Genomic DNA, 14,177 nt, shown 5'->3' with positions numbered 1-14,177 from the left:
TTGCAGACTTCCAGAAGTGCTTCTGAGCCCATGCAGCGATTTGCAGGACCGAATCATGACTGTTTTACAGAATCATGCAGTTCAGCCTGATCGCGGTCGTCCAGTATTGACTTTCAGCCTTGTCCCTCACACACCGATATTTCTCCAGGTGCGCTGAATCATCGTGCACTGTAGATGATGAGATAGTTACAGGATTCATAATTGTTCCAGAAACAGAAAACAGTTTGTACAGACTGATGAACCTCTGCCCATCGTCACGTCTGAGAAACTCCTTTCAGTTTCCTGCTTTTGTTCCTCCTTCCCATGTTGCTAACATCAAAATCAGCTGTTACTTTACAGAAAAGGGTTCATTCTCTCAGATCAGACGTTTGACACGTTTGTTATTCTCATTAAAGTCTGAAAGTCATCACATTCTGTTTTTATTCACATTTCGCTTCTGCAATCGAAACTATTGTATGAGCATAGTCCTTTGATTCTTGTTGCTGCTTTCTGTGAACCATCTCTGCTTGTAAATGAATCCACTTACTGTGCTATAGACCCATCATTAGCCCGCCTGCTACATCATTCAGCAGCAGCGTATTTTGTAAACCTTATAATAAAATGTCACCTGGCTTTGTTCACCAAAGGATGAGTCAGATCGAAGGCATTTAAACGATTTTATTTTGAAATAAACCTACATCCTATCTAGTTCCACACGCCTCATCTTTGCTTACAAAGACTTGATTTTCATCACAGCGAGAGAAGGCAGGAGCTGATCCGTGAATGAACCACTGTATTGTTCAGGTGCAGTGATGCAGGGCCCTGTAAGACTGTTCCCAAAGTAATTTTGCAGCCCCGAGATTGGTTTACAGACACGCTGACACATCACAGGTCTCCATCCGTGCTGTGCATTCTGTAGAAAAGATATATATATATATATATTTAACTTCCCGGGAAGTGAGGACACCTTCACCAAAAGGTCATCTCTGCACAGATGCTTATTAGAAAGGGCAGCTCCCTCACATGACTGCTAATGGCGCCAGTGGACGGGTCTATGACAAGGCTGTACAAGCACAAGGAGTAAGTACACGCTGCTTTTGTGACAAAAGAAGACTTGAGACGTTGTCTGGGAGGCCTTTAATTAGGCTAAACCACAGTTAGACCTCACTATCTGATTCGACGTCAGGAGTCCGAGCGAGCTCCAAGTGGAGATTTAGTGTTTAGTTGGCGAACGACCCAAAGAAACCAACACCCTTTCCCACAGTCAGACAAATATGTACCCCAAAGTCTGATGTTCTGGTCTCAAAGTCAACACACCTAGTCATATACAGCAGGCAGGAAACACAGGGGCGTAGACAGGAAAAGGGAACCATTCTAGCAGCGCTGGAATTTCCATCTGCACTTTGCCTACTTACACTCACAGAGGACGACACACGGGGCAAGTTCAGGTTCACAGCCTCCAAACTGTCGGCACATCCATTTCATACAAATACAGAAAGATCATCAGAATAAGTTCACTGCTGTAGAAATACATAAAAATCCTGTTTGTCATTCTGTTTGTTTCTTTGCTGGTTTTCTGTGAACCTCACAGAGCTTTGATCTCCAAACTTTAAATTAGTCTTTGCAGTCGAACGCTGTAAGAAGCATCATATTCTTTTAGAGCATTGATGAATGCCAACAAGTTGAAAACACAAAGAGCTTTCAATAAAGACCTGAAATAGTTTCTGTGAATGAAATCTAAGACACGGCGGCGTGGCGGCACGGCAGCACGGCGGCGTGGGTTCTCCCCGGGTCCTCCGCCTTCCTCCCACAAAGACACCAGTTAGTGGCTTTAGGTTCATTGGAAACTCTAAATTGCCCACAGGTTTGAATGTGAGCGTGAATGGTTGTCTGTGTGACACCCCTGTGACAGACTGGCGCCCTGTCCAGGCTGGACCCCGCCTCTCGCCCTCAGACAGCTGCGATAGGCTCCGGCCCCCGCGACCCTGACCAGGATAAGCGGAAGAGAACGGATGGATGGAAAAAGTGGAATCTTGGCAGTCACTCGAATCAGGACACGACAGGTTTGCTGTGGGGACGATCACTATCATATTTGATTCCTCTTAGACTCTGTTGAATATGACGACTCGTTCTGCAAGACACGTGGCCTTTCTGACATCGGATGCCACAAATGTCCCTGCTTAACTGGAATAAGGAACAGCCGACAAAAATAACAGATGTTACTATATGTGAAGCAAAGTGTGTGTTTTCCACAAAACGGTCGACTGCATAGAGCAGTCAGGTCTGATGATTAAGACTAAAATAAAGCTTAGAATAAAAAAAGGAAAGAAAGCAGATCTTTCATCTCAAATGGAGCCGAGAGTTTTTATCAGAATACGTGAACCACAGCTGTTTACAGTCTGTCGCCTCTGTGAGTCTCTCACTTCCCTCTGCCGACCACCCGCCGTCCTGACCCGGCTCACGCTGCCGAGGCACGGTCACCTTCATCCAAACACGATGACATCGTCCTTTTTAAGGTCATCCTGGATGTATCTGCGAGGCTGTCAAAGACAATATGTTTGCTTTTGAGCACTGAATTCGACTCTGCTCATCAGTTCACATGTTACATGTTCCTCACTTTACCATTTCTGTGTGTCGCAGATGCTTCTTCTAACATTACAGGACAGGAGGAGCTGCGAGTACAAAAGGATTAAAAACTACAAATAACTCTGTGATGTTTGAGCAACTGAGGCAAAAACAGCTGACTGCTCCATCACAAGTTCACTTAAGGCAGAGAGCTGTTCAGTTTTCATCCGCTGTCATTGTAAAGGCTCCGTGACTAACAGAAGAAGAAGTAAATGCAGTGTATTTATATGACAGTCATATCCAACATCATCATGCTTTTCTTCTGCTATGACACAGGAAACAGAGATGGAGGGTTTTAAACTCTTTGTGCCAGAAATACACCGACTGCTCTGTAAGTGACACGTCAGTGTTGTCATTTTGAAACCCTAAACTTTATTTGTTTTAGTTTCTGACACTTTGATCCAGTTTGCTGAACAAAGGCAGTGATGAGCCTAATATTCCCTCCACAACTTTAAAAGGAGTAAATGAGCGTTTTACAGCAGCATAGTCACAGCCCTGTTTAAATGAGATAACACACAACCAGGTTTGTTCATCTATTAACAAATATGTGTTTGTTTAATAATCATGTGAGGATTTCCATCCTGCACTGTGCTTGCAGTGGGAAGCTGTTACTGTGCGGTGTGATGAATGATTCGTTTGGTGTTTGGTGGACTTTGTTTCCTTTCAGACTGAGAACATTTCTGATCACGTTAAAGGAGCAGATAAGTCTTCCTATGCTTTCAGATTATGACTCTCAGATACTGTTTATCTGCAGAAGACGAGCCCTCCATTTCTTCTGTGTCCTCTCTGTAGTTTCCTACATTTTTATGAATACACTGCACACGATGTTGAAATGCCCGACTCTCAGCTTGCACCAACAAGAATCACATCGTTGGTGCAAAAACACTGTTGTCATTCCACAGAAAGAAACAGGAGCAAATGATGTGTTTGTGCAACAGGCTGCCCAAAGCCCCATTTTTAAATCGGCTAAAATAAGCTGTATGAACATGTTATTAGTTCAATTCAATTGTATTTATATAGACAAAAGTCGCAATAAGACGCTTTATTATTAGAATTCATCCCGTCTCCAACAAATCCCATAAAAGTCCAACCAACAGCCTGGAGTTCATCCTGGCTCTGTGTCTGAGGTTGTGTTCAAGGATGTTTTGACCTGACCTGCAGAACTATCACCGACGTGTAGCTGCTTCCTACAGACCCACACAGTCACATTTTATAAGATATTTTTGAACAGATGTGCAAGAATCGATCTTTGAGGTACAGCATACAGCAAAATTAAATGATCGAAGTTAAACATGGAAGTGTGGTTTATTGTTTAACACGCAACACGTGTGAAATTATTATTTGCTAACTTTTAAGACCTGCACATTGGTTGGCTGGCTTGAGCGATGCTCTTCCTCTCCTCTACTTTGGACTTCATGGATGTTTTTAGCCCTGTGGAGCCGGCTGACCTTCAGCTGTCAGAGTCTGCATTAATGCATATCTCTGCATGTGTTATTATGCGATTAAAGAAGCTGACACATGTTCGAGGGAAAACACGAGGTGCCCTCCTGCCCTCATGGAATGAATAAGAGACGTCGGTGGGCTCAGCAACGTCAGTGAAGGAGTAAATGATTCAGGAACACGTGTCAAGAACATGGCAGGAAGTGGCCATGCTTGCTGTCTTTGGAGCAGACGTCATTACCCCACAGCCAGCTATGATGATCACTCCTCGCTTCCCACCGGGCCTTGAGACTGTAACTTCATCTCAAACTGTGTCAGTGACGTCCCCGCTGGGATGAGGGATTAATTTGATTTGCATGCTTACTAACAAGGATGAAATGCAAATTGACAATGAAACAGTGTTACTGCAGTGTGCTTGTTAAGCACCACAGTGGGTTCAGTGTCACGGGTGAAGCAAGAGTGAGTTATGAATACCAGAGTTTTCTGAATTAAACATGAGTTTATGCTTGGCCTGCAAAGACTGGATGATGGTGCTATTTTTAATCCCACGATTCCATATTTAGAGCTGATGTTTCCACTGCAGCGTGAACTGAGGCTATTTATGCACACGCCCATGTGTGTGGGTAGCATCTGCATTCATCGCTCCCACACAAGAAGCAGAGGTGTGGAAGCAGCTTTGTGAATGATTTGTGTGTGGAGAAGTGAGAAAGTGCCGACCACAGTGTGGAGGAAGGCAAATTACACGGAGTAGCTACACACACACAAACAGGTGCATGCAAACGAGATGACAGAGTAAATCGCTCACACCTGCAGTACCACACCTCTTCTACTTTAAACGGGGTCAGACACCAAATGAGAGGATATCTGCTGCTTTGTGTAGTCAAATGAAACATGTTTGATGTAAGGAACATATTACACACATAGCTGATGTGCACATCCCTGGGTGCTCCAACTGGGCTGGATCAGCCATGCTGCAGTATACCTACAATACCCACAGTCCCATTTGTCAAGCTGGTCGACCCTTTAGGAACAGCAGCCGCTGGTCTGGCTCTTGACTGAATGGCTGCTCTGAATGTTTGTACAGATATCAGATGAAAATAAACGAATCCTGATGACGACCTTCTGACTTTCCCTTTAACCCTCTCAGGCTCAAATTAGACTTTTTGTTGCTAATGCACAACCAAGTCCTGCAGTGGTACTTCTGAGTAAACAAAACTCATAAAATATGTATGTGGGGTAATCAGGTTGTTCGTTATAAACTGTTGTAAATCTGCAACGCCTGCCTGGAGAGGGTTAACACTGACAGTGGCACTAAATCACTAAACCACTGGAAAATATAGAAATTCAGTTTTCCTAATGTTTTCTCTATGATCACATTTCTGCAAAGCAAATGATTTCCATCAGACTCAGTGTTCCCAGATGCTAACAGCTAATCCATATATGTCAGAATACAAACAGGTTACACTTTTCCAGTTGTTTCAGCACGATGTCATTACAGTTACAGTGGCTTTTGTAGTGTTACCGATGGCTGAATTTCCACCCATCAGGTTGGTTTTTCATATTTTGCATGAAATTTGTGAATGTCTAAAAATCAAAGTCCATATTTGAATAAAAAATAATCCTTCATTTTTACCTGTATGCTACCAAACTGACATAAGTCATTCTTATAGCCCAACATTAGTCCTGCCCAGCGTTTAGCTGCATTATAGATGCACAGCTGAGCCCAGCTTCCTGTCTTTGCTGTGGGCTCACACTTTCCTCGGCTCTTACTCAGCCAGAGAATAAAGAGCTGAGACATGTTAACCACAAAGAAACGGATGTCACTGAGCAAAGACTCAAATGGAGCCAGTACATAATTCAGAGTGGTTAGTGACCGACCAGGCGTTGCACGCAGGCCGACAGCGATGGGAAGCTGACTGCACATCGCCACACAAGCTCTGTGGATTTGAAACTGCTTTATGACGTGAATTCAGAAGTTAATGTGGATGTACAAATGTGGTGCCCACTGTTCAGCAGCTGTTTCAGTGGGACAGTTGTTTAGAAGATAATTATTCACATGAAATAATCCCTTGGTTGACTTGGACACAAATTTGAGGAGCATCAGTTGCTTCACTTAACCCTGTTTTTATGGCATCACCACATCCAGCGTGCTGCACGTCCACTGACCTCCCTCTTTGATTTTACCGCAGGAACAGCTTCTCTGCCTGTTCACATATGGCGCTAAGAGATTTCGTTTTTTCTCGGAGACTTCAGGAAATAGACGTGAATGCTATGCCTACACAGACGCCACATTCCAAATTCCTCAAATGCTATTCAAAGGACATGAATGACATCACACGAGGAAATGTGGCAGGACAGAAAAATAAGGAGGACAGGAAATATTGCTTCGTGCTAAACTTGCTGAACTTTACCTCAGTGAGATCTCGCTGCTTATGTCGACATAAACACGCGTCTGAGAGGTGCTTAATTAAGTGAAGCATGTTAGATAGCAGTAAGTGCAACTGATAAAGAAAAGGGGACATGACGAGTGTGACGTACTGATAAGAAGAGGACGCCATCACCCATGCTGTCAGTCAGTGTTGCAGTAAAACACCTGAGTGAGCCTCATTTGTAGCTGTAAGCAATCAGAGCAAACCACACAGTCCAAAAGCACAAAATCCTCCATTTCTTTGTTGTGTTGTTGCCTCTACAATTTGTCACCATGAACTGGTGACAAAAATCATTCACTACTTTAGAGCAAAACCCTTTCCTGACAATATCACTGATCAATACGTCCGTTCTGGTTTTGATATGGATACATTCACCTAATGAGATTCATGTGGAGAGGCTTGTTAGGCTATGAGAATGGCAAATGACCTTTGACACAGTCAATAGTGTAGGAGAGTGCTTGCCTGGCTGTCACTTTGACCCAGCTCGTTGAAGCACTTTGGCCGTGTTTTCAAAGCGCTTCAATGATTACAGAACAGCACTGAGTGCTGATTACAAATAAAGAGGAGATAAAGTCAGTGGATCTGTGGAGAGGACATTTGCAGAATACTAGGAGGGGAAAAAGGGCATCTAAATCTGTGAAACAGGCAAAATGCCACATGTTAGCATGCTGTGCAGCCTCGTAGCCTGTGGACAGCGGTGTGGAGACAAAGAGTGGGAGCCAAAACCTGCTCCCACCCAGAGGGGCCGAGCCGAGTGCGATCTGTAAACAGTGATCTGCATTCGCACTGACGCTGAAGACAAATGTCCTGAGGTCAAGTGTATTCAAATCCATATTAAATGAGACGGTTCTTAATTCTGCTGAGGAAGAGGATTCAGTTTACGTGGCTCCTGATAACGACGGACACGATAAAGGCGTCACCATATCGCTTCTGTAAATGCTAACAGTGAGGCTGGCTCCTTGGGAAGTTTGTCTCGGCCCAAATCCAGTGGGAGAATCATCGGATGTGGTGGTAGGCGGCAGCACAACAGAAGCCTCGTGGGACTGAGGGATTTATGGGATGTAGGCAGCAGGGTAAGAACTCTCTGCCAGACACCAACTAAACATTAAATATGCATGAGAGCAGGCAGTCTGCACTGCTCTCTGACCATATGTAGGTAAAATTGATTAACATGCTCTGATTGGTTTGAAACAGTCAGGTGATATTCCCATTTCAGCTGAAGGTTGCTGGTGATGCTATTGGTAGATACTGGCCTATCGCAGACATTTGAATGTGGCTGTCCAACATATGTTAACACTGAATGTAGAAGATTCACTGGTTTCAATGAATCCATGTAGAAATGGAGTGATTCGATTCACTGTCATTTATACAGCGCCAAGTCACAACAGTCGCCTCAAGGTGCTGTGTATTGTGCAGTAGATCCTACAATTATACATACAGAGAAAACCCAACAATCACATGACCCCCTATGAGCAGCACTTTGGCGACAGTGGGAAGGAAAAACTCCCTTTTAACAGGAAGAAACCTGTTAAAAAATACATATTAAATGTGACATATATGACTATGGGACCAAAAATCCAGTGTGATCTATTCAATGTAACAGTTTTTATAATACGTTTGATATGCCCACATACCAAACAGCACTTTAACTACTTATTTATTGTCACATTGTCAACAATTTATGACTTAGATAAAATACACTCACTTTGAAAACATGATTTGATTGAACCCTGTGTCAGATTTCTGGTTAAATACTCAGGCTAAACCCAAACATGACATGACAAGGATGACGAGACTCGCAGGGTCTAAACATTTGAATACAGGAAAATCTAGAGTGAGTGTCAAAGCCTGCTATACACCTACAGACTCAAGCAGGACATTTACAGGACGACACGCATCAAACATGCTGAAGTGATTCAACAGGAAGATATTTTTAGGCTGTATGCAGTGCTGTTCAATTTGCTCATTAAAATGCACACTAAGGGCTCGCAGGCATCCCAGCGGTTTGCACAGTGCATGGTTTCTCAGGACCAGGCTTACAGGAAAGATCTTTGAGCTCCCCCTTGTGGTAGCAACTGTAACTATTTTATTAGTGATAAACGTTATGAGTGATTTTGTTTTAAATTTTACATCCAAACGTTTTTTTCTTCAGCCGGGGTAATAAACTGATCACTGATCAATCCTGAGCAGACTCTGCACCACCGCCTGGTCAGGCAGACACATCATTCTCATGTTTATGTGAGCCTGCACCTCCAAAAGCTAACTTTAAACGTGAAAAACAGTTTCGTAGCTTTCAAGTTTAAAGGACAAGAAAGAAAGAATCTCAATATGCTTAGAAAAGCTTGTTTACTTATTTTCATAAAATTAAACCATGTAAAAGGTCAACAACATAAAACAAACACTTAAGGAATGGGTATTCACGCCACAAGGCCTCAGAGATGAAGGACTGGGGTCATTTCAAAATTCGATTGAATTTCAGTCCAAAAGATTTGAATTTAAACAGTGTGGAGATCAAGGACAATTCTGTGTCCACCTCCAGTCTAATTCAGTTAATTCAAGAGGCTAAACTCAAATTTGGGAAGAAGTCCGGTTGTGAATCGACACCAACACTAGATGACGGCGAACAGCATAAAAAAACTTCACAGAGGAGGAAGAGAAAGCATCGTCTTCATTACGAGGTGTCCATAGCAGCTGTTTCTGAAACATAAGAACATCTGTTCATCATGTCATGTCAAACCTGCATATTTACACAGAAAGAAAACCGAGCGCCTTCTTTTCCAGCACGACTGCAGCACTGAGTTGGGAATAACGCCGTTTCACAGCGTTTTTCTCCTCAGATCACTTTTAGTATTCTAAACCTAAAATCTACACTAGTTACTCCCACGAGGGGTGAAAACCAGCGTTTAACTTGTGTGAACGCACGAGCTGCTGATACAGAGAACGAACAGCAAACTCACGTGTTTCATTAAAGAGGAAGGAATCCTGATACTCCTTCATGTACTGAGAGGATCTGGCCTCATCCAGGAACAGAGAGTAAACTCTTTTAATGTCTTCTACCTGAACCTCTGTGCCCTGCAAAAAACAAACGGCACCAACAGAGTCAACGTGACAAAACTAAAGAAGCAATGGATGTGATACACGTGCAGCTGCTGAAGTCGTTCACATCGAGCTTACCTTGCGTTTACGACACACCAGCCCTGCGGTGCTGATCAGCTGGATCGCGTAGCGCAGTGACGTTTCCATGCCGATACGAGTGAGGACCGTGTGAGCCTCCTCGCTCAGCTCCACATCCTCCTCCTCACACCTGAAACGGAAACCTCAGCTTTACATTTCATCTGCGGCAGAAGATGGAAGTGTCTGCTGATTATGAACACGCGTTTTTACCGGATCTTCAGGATCTGCTTCGTCTCTTTTTCGGTGTAAGGGGAGGTGGCGATGATGAGCAGCCGATCGAGGAGATCGATGGGGATGCCGTGAGGGCTCTGATAGTTTGTTCCACGGATTCTGCAGGGAGACGAGTGAGTAGCACGTTACTAATGAAACACCCAAATTATTCAGTATTACCTTTACTGAAGCGGAAGGCTGACTGAAAGCAGTACGGTTTGGAAAAACAGTACCGAGTGATGCCTCTGTTGGTGGCCATAATGAGAACTGGGGAGAGGTCACTCTCCAGGGCACGGTTCAAGAAGGAAAAGCACTCCATGTCCAGCATATGCACCTCATCAATAAATAACACCTACAACAAGAGAGAAACGTTTAACAGAAACTCATGAAAAGCAAATAGAAGCATATAAAAACACTCACCCCTGGAATGATCTCGGCCTTTCCTTCTTCCCTCCACTCACACACTTTGGCATTAATCTGCTCGCGGACTTCAGACTTGATCTCTCCGGTGTCTCCAGAGAAAAGAGCCAGGAAGCCTTGTGTGCGACTGTTAATGACATCGATCTCGTGGAGCGACACTGTGTGGACCACCTCTTTTCTCTTCTGCAGCTCTCCCTCAGGACACTGTACAAACTGTGTCTAAAAAGATGGTAAAGAAATTGATTTTAAAATACTGCATCATCCAACAGCACGATCTGAGCGCTGTGACAACAGACCTGAGCTCCCATGGCATCGTAGTCTCTGGCTCTGGTGAAAGAGCGCCCCAACTTGGTGATCTTTCCAGTGGCTTTATCGATGGTGATAACATCTCTGAGAGAAAAGCAACAGAAACGCTCAGAAGACACGAGTCCTGTGCAAGTCTGAGTGATGCTGTAAAACTTCATATAACATTCATATCACATAACAGGTCCTGTAACAAGATCACCTACTGAACTTACCCCGCTTGCACCTTCTCTTTACTCAAACTGTCAATCATCTTGTTGCCCAAGTCGTAGATCGTCTCCATCTCCGTAGTCTTTAGCGTCAACTTGCCCACCTTTGCACCCTGATCCAAGGCACAAACTTCTCAGTAAGTTATATGAAGTATCATAATAATAATAATAATAATAATGGATTGCATTTATATAGCGCTTTTCAAGACCCTCAAAGCACTGTACACTTCCACTATTCATTCACTCTCACATTCACACACTGGTGGAGGCAGCTGCAGTTGTAGCCACAGCTGCCCTGGGGCAGACTGACAGAAGCGATTACCACTGGTGTGACCTGGGGTTGTGCGATTGGACGAACATGTCGACGACAGGCTCAGCCCATCAGCGATCGTTTTCACAAGGACGATTTATTTATTTGCCCATGAGTAAATTTGCTAATAATGATGTAGCTGCAGAAGTTGGTGATAGCCTAGCATACTCAGCTGCATGGTGGACACGTACGTGCTCATGCAAGTTAGCCGTGTTTGAGTGCTTTGCTCGCACTATACGTCTGCACAAGCCGCACACCGCTTTGGTTACATCCTCAGGTTTCAGGATAGCTCAGTAGGTAAAGTGGTCGCCCCATGATCGGAAGGTCGGCGGTTCGAATCCACTTAACGGCTACCCTGAGGTACCCCTGAGCAAGGTACCGTCCCTACACACTGCTCCCCGGGCGCCTGCTTAGTGGGCTGCCCACTGCTTCACTGAGTGAATGGGTCAAATGCAGAGAAAAACAAGTAATTTCCCCATGGGGATCAATAAAGTATCCATTATTATTATTATTATTATTATTATTATTACCTCTTTCACGTGGTTTAAAAATCCCAAATTGGCGACTTCATATTTTTTCAGTGCTGTCAGCGTTAACGTGCCGTCATCACGACTAACGCGATTAACAAGTAACCCATCGGGAGCGCAGACTGAGTCGAAATCCCTAAAATGTCTCTGTCAACGCACTGTCGTGTCGTGATGATTGACACGTTAACGCCACAGCCCTAATTTTGGGGGGAAATTAGTTCATCCCTGTTTGGACTTCCTCTGTGTTGTAAACGTGCAAATCAGTCTGTGCATGACTACATTGCTCCGCCCATCAAAAAGTCTGCGCAGGTGCAAATATATCGCCCATTGTCGATTACTGGACGGACGACTGTAGGCTGGAAAATGTTTACATATCGCCCAACCCTGGTGTGACCAATAAAATACTTCCCAAAGAACCACATAAAAAGACTGGGTTCACTATATTACGAGTGGAAGCTGCTTACCGTTCCTGTGGCTGGTCTGTCAATCTGGATCTCGACCACCTCTCCTTCAATGATCTCCGTCTCCTCTCTGTTAAAAAACAAAAACAGTTAATAGCAGTTCTTTTCGTATAAGAAGATTTACCAAACTCTATTACAGCATTTGCTCACTCACTTGATCCTTACTCCGATGGCTTTTCTAAAAGCTTGGCTAAGTGCCTCAGTCTTGCTCATCTCCAGGGAGAAGATCTCACTACCAGCCAGTGCTGTAAAGGGTGTATCAGGGCCAAGAGACTGGGCGATGCCTGCATTGGAAAACCCCCCAAAATCAAAAACAAAGTCTCAGCTGAACCCACACTCTGCCAATCAAGCTGGGAGCAACAAAAATGTACCCTAAGCCAATCCCATCAATCCAAGAAACCAATATCTCTTCTAGCTGGGGCTAATATTATGTTCTGGAGGCTTCCAGTGGAGATCTTACCCATAGCAATTGCAGTTTTTCCTGTGCCAGGCTGGCCAGCAATCAGTATTGCCCTGCCAGCAATGTGGCCATCTTTGATCATCTCCAAGATGACTCCTGCGGCTCGACGGGAGGCCAGCTGGCCAACCATCCCCTGAGACACCTGGAATTGAACATAGACATGTAAAAGGCACATCTCCTCGACACAGACACAGAATATTTAAGTCACAAATCCATTACATGCCCCTTAAGAAAGAGAGAAAAAAGGCATTTAAAGACTTAACGCTACCTGTCTTGGTTCTAAAGCATCATCCAAACCAAGGCCACGAATGTGAGAATGTGCACCTAAACAACAAGGTGAAAACAGATAAAATAATGTGAGTCACAGGAAGTAAAAAAACTCAAAAATCAGGTACCATGTGCACCTATCACAGCACTATCACACAGTAACCAATCATCATGTGTTTCCGGGTCTCAGTCATACCAATTCTCTCGATTCGTGTGATGTCACGAACCTCTGGAACCTTTGTAGTTGCCATCTGTATTAAAAGCAGAAAGATCATTCATTAATCACTATAGAGTGATCCTGCCCGGTTTCCTACCACTACTTTTACATTTAAAAACAGGCATTTCGCAGTATTAGACCTTCAGACTATCCCACTCCATGTCAGAATGTCAAACAACAGATAAAAAAAAAAAATTAGCTCCAGCAAGAGATTCAAATATTTCTACTGACGTTTTAACGACATACAACCCAGTCACTATTAAATAAATGTTAAAAACCAAAACACTTTGGTGATAAGACTACCACAACATTAAGTGGTTAGATTGTCAAACAATTAACACTTTAAAGAGCCCGTCCTGGTCAGTTGGTTGTCATAGTGACAGAGTTGAGCGCATGCCACAACAGAGTAAGAACAGTGTTAGCGTTACGTTAGCCTGGTTTCTAAGGCTTTTTATTCTTCATATTTTTACTTTTTCATATAAGCAACGGGAAGCTCGGGTATCGCCATAACACAGATTTAATAATGTGGTACACGAAATCCACAAATCTCGTTTGGCGCCAAGTAAACAGAGCAAGGATAGTGCCAAGTAATGCTAACGCCAGCTAATGTTATGTTAGCAAATTAGCTAGCTCCATTCAAAGCTTTCTTCTTTGAGTAACTCCTGCTTAGCAAGACGAAGACGTGATGTTCGACAGAACATGGAAGGATGATCCTACAGGACACATCGTGTAACACCACGGTGCGAAAGCCTGGAGTTAACACTGTTTATATTGATCGCATGAACACTCACCTGTGCAGCCACACTTGCGAAAATGTGAGAATGCGGCGCTTCTTTCTAATGGTGCGCAGATTAAAAGCGTCCGTACAGAAACAGCTTCTTTTCTTTTTTTTCCCCCCTGCTAGGGGATGTTTGGGTTGACTGCCCTCTATGGACTCGATGGTAAAAGGACAGCACGAGCTTGTGATTTACAGGGAGTGGCAGGAAACCTTACCGGTGTCCTGGATTATATTATGGACATTTGAATCCGTGTAGCCGTTTCAGTCCAGAGTGGTTAAACTGTGTGCTAGGCTCCCTTTAACTCCCTTTTCCACGGACGGGCTATTTTGTTGCAAGAAGAAAACGTAAAACCTTTAATATTTACTGG

The 14,177-nt window shown here is 43.9% G+C and overlaps 1 protein-coding gene across 3 annotated transcripts; it reads right to left on the bottom strand.

The window, feature by feature from the left end:
• Positions 1–8,802: 8,802 nt before the first annotated feature.
• On the bottom strand, positions 8,803–13,936 carry ruvbl2 (RuvB-like AAA ATPase 2). Of its 3 annotated transcripts, none has more exons than XM_012921949.4 (14): positions 13,823–13,936; positions 13,011–13,065; positions 12,816–12,871; positions 12,548–12,689; positions 12,242–12,371; positions 12,091–12,157; positions 10,796–10,902; positions 10,574–10,667; positions 10,278–10,496; positions 10,091–10,209; positions 9,858–9,977; positions 9,648–9,777; positions 9,431–9,545; positions 8,803–9,170 (listed from the first exon to the last, which is right to left on the bottom strand). In XM_012921949.4, the coding sequence occupies exons 2-14, from the start codon at positions 13,063–13,065 to the stop codon at positions 9,145–9,147; spliced, it is 1,380 nt and encodes a 459-aa protein (XP_012777403.1). In that variant the 5' UTR covers positions 13,823–13,936; the 3' UTR covers positions 8,803–9,144. The 3 variants fall into 3 exon arrangements, with proteins under 3 accessions (XP_012777403.1, XP_076744990.1, XP_076744989.1); XM_076888875.1 differs by lacking the exon at positions 13,823–13,936 and adding an exon at positions 13,172–13,341 and having other exon boundaries at positions 8,803–9,164; XM_076888874.1 differs by lacking the exon at positions 13,823–13,936 and adding an exon at positions 13,172–13,339.
• Between the last annotated feature and the right edge of the window lie 241 nt (positions 13,937–14,177).

This window comes from Maylandia zebra, linkage group LG10 (genome assembly GCF_041146795.1).
Source record: "Maylandia zebra isolate NMK-2024a linkage group LG10, Mzebra_GT3a, whole genome shotgun sequence".
Lineage (NCBI taxonomy): Eukaryota > Metazoa > Chordata > Actinopteri > Cichliformes > Cichlidae > Maylandia > Maylandia zebra.
Note: the sequence above shows the minus strand (reverse complement) of the source record. Positions and strands in the feature narration are given on the sequence as shown.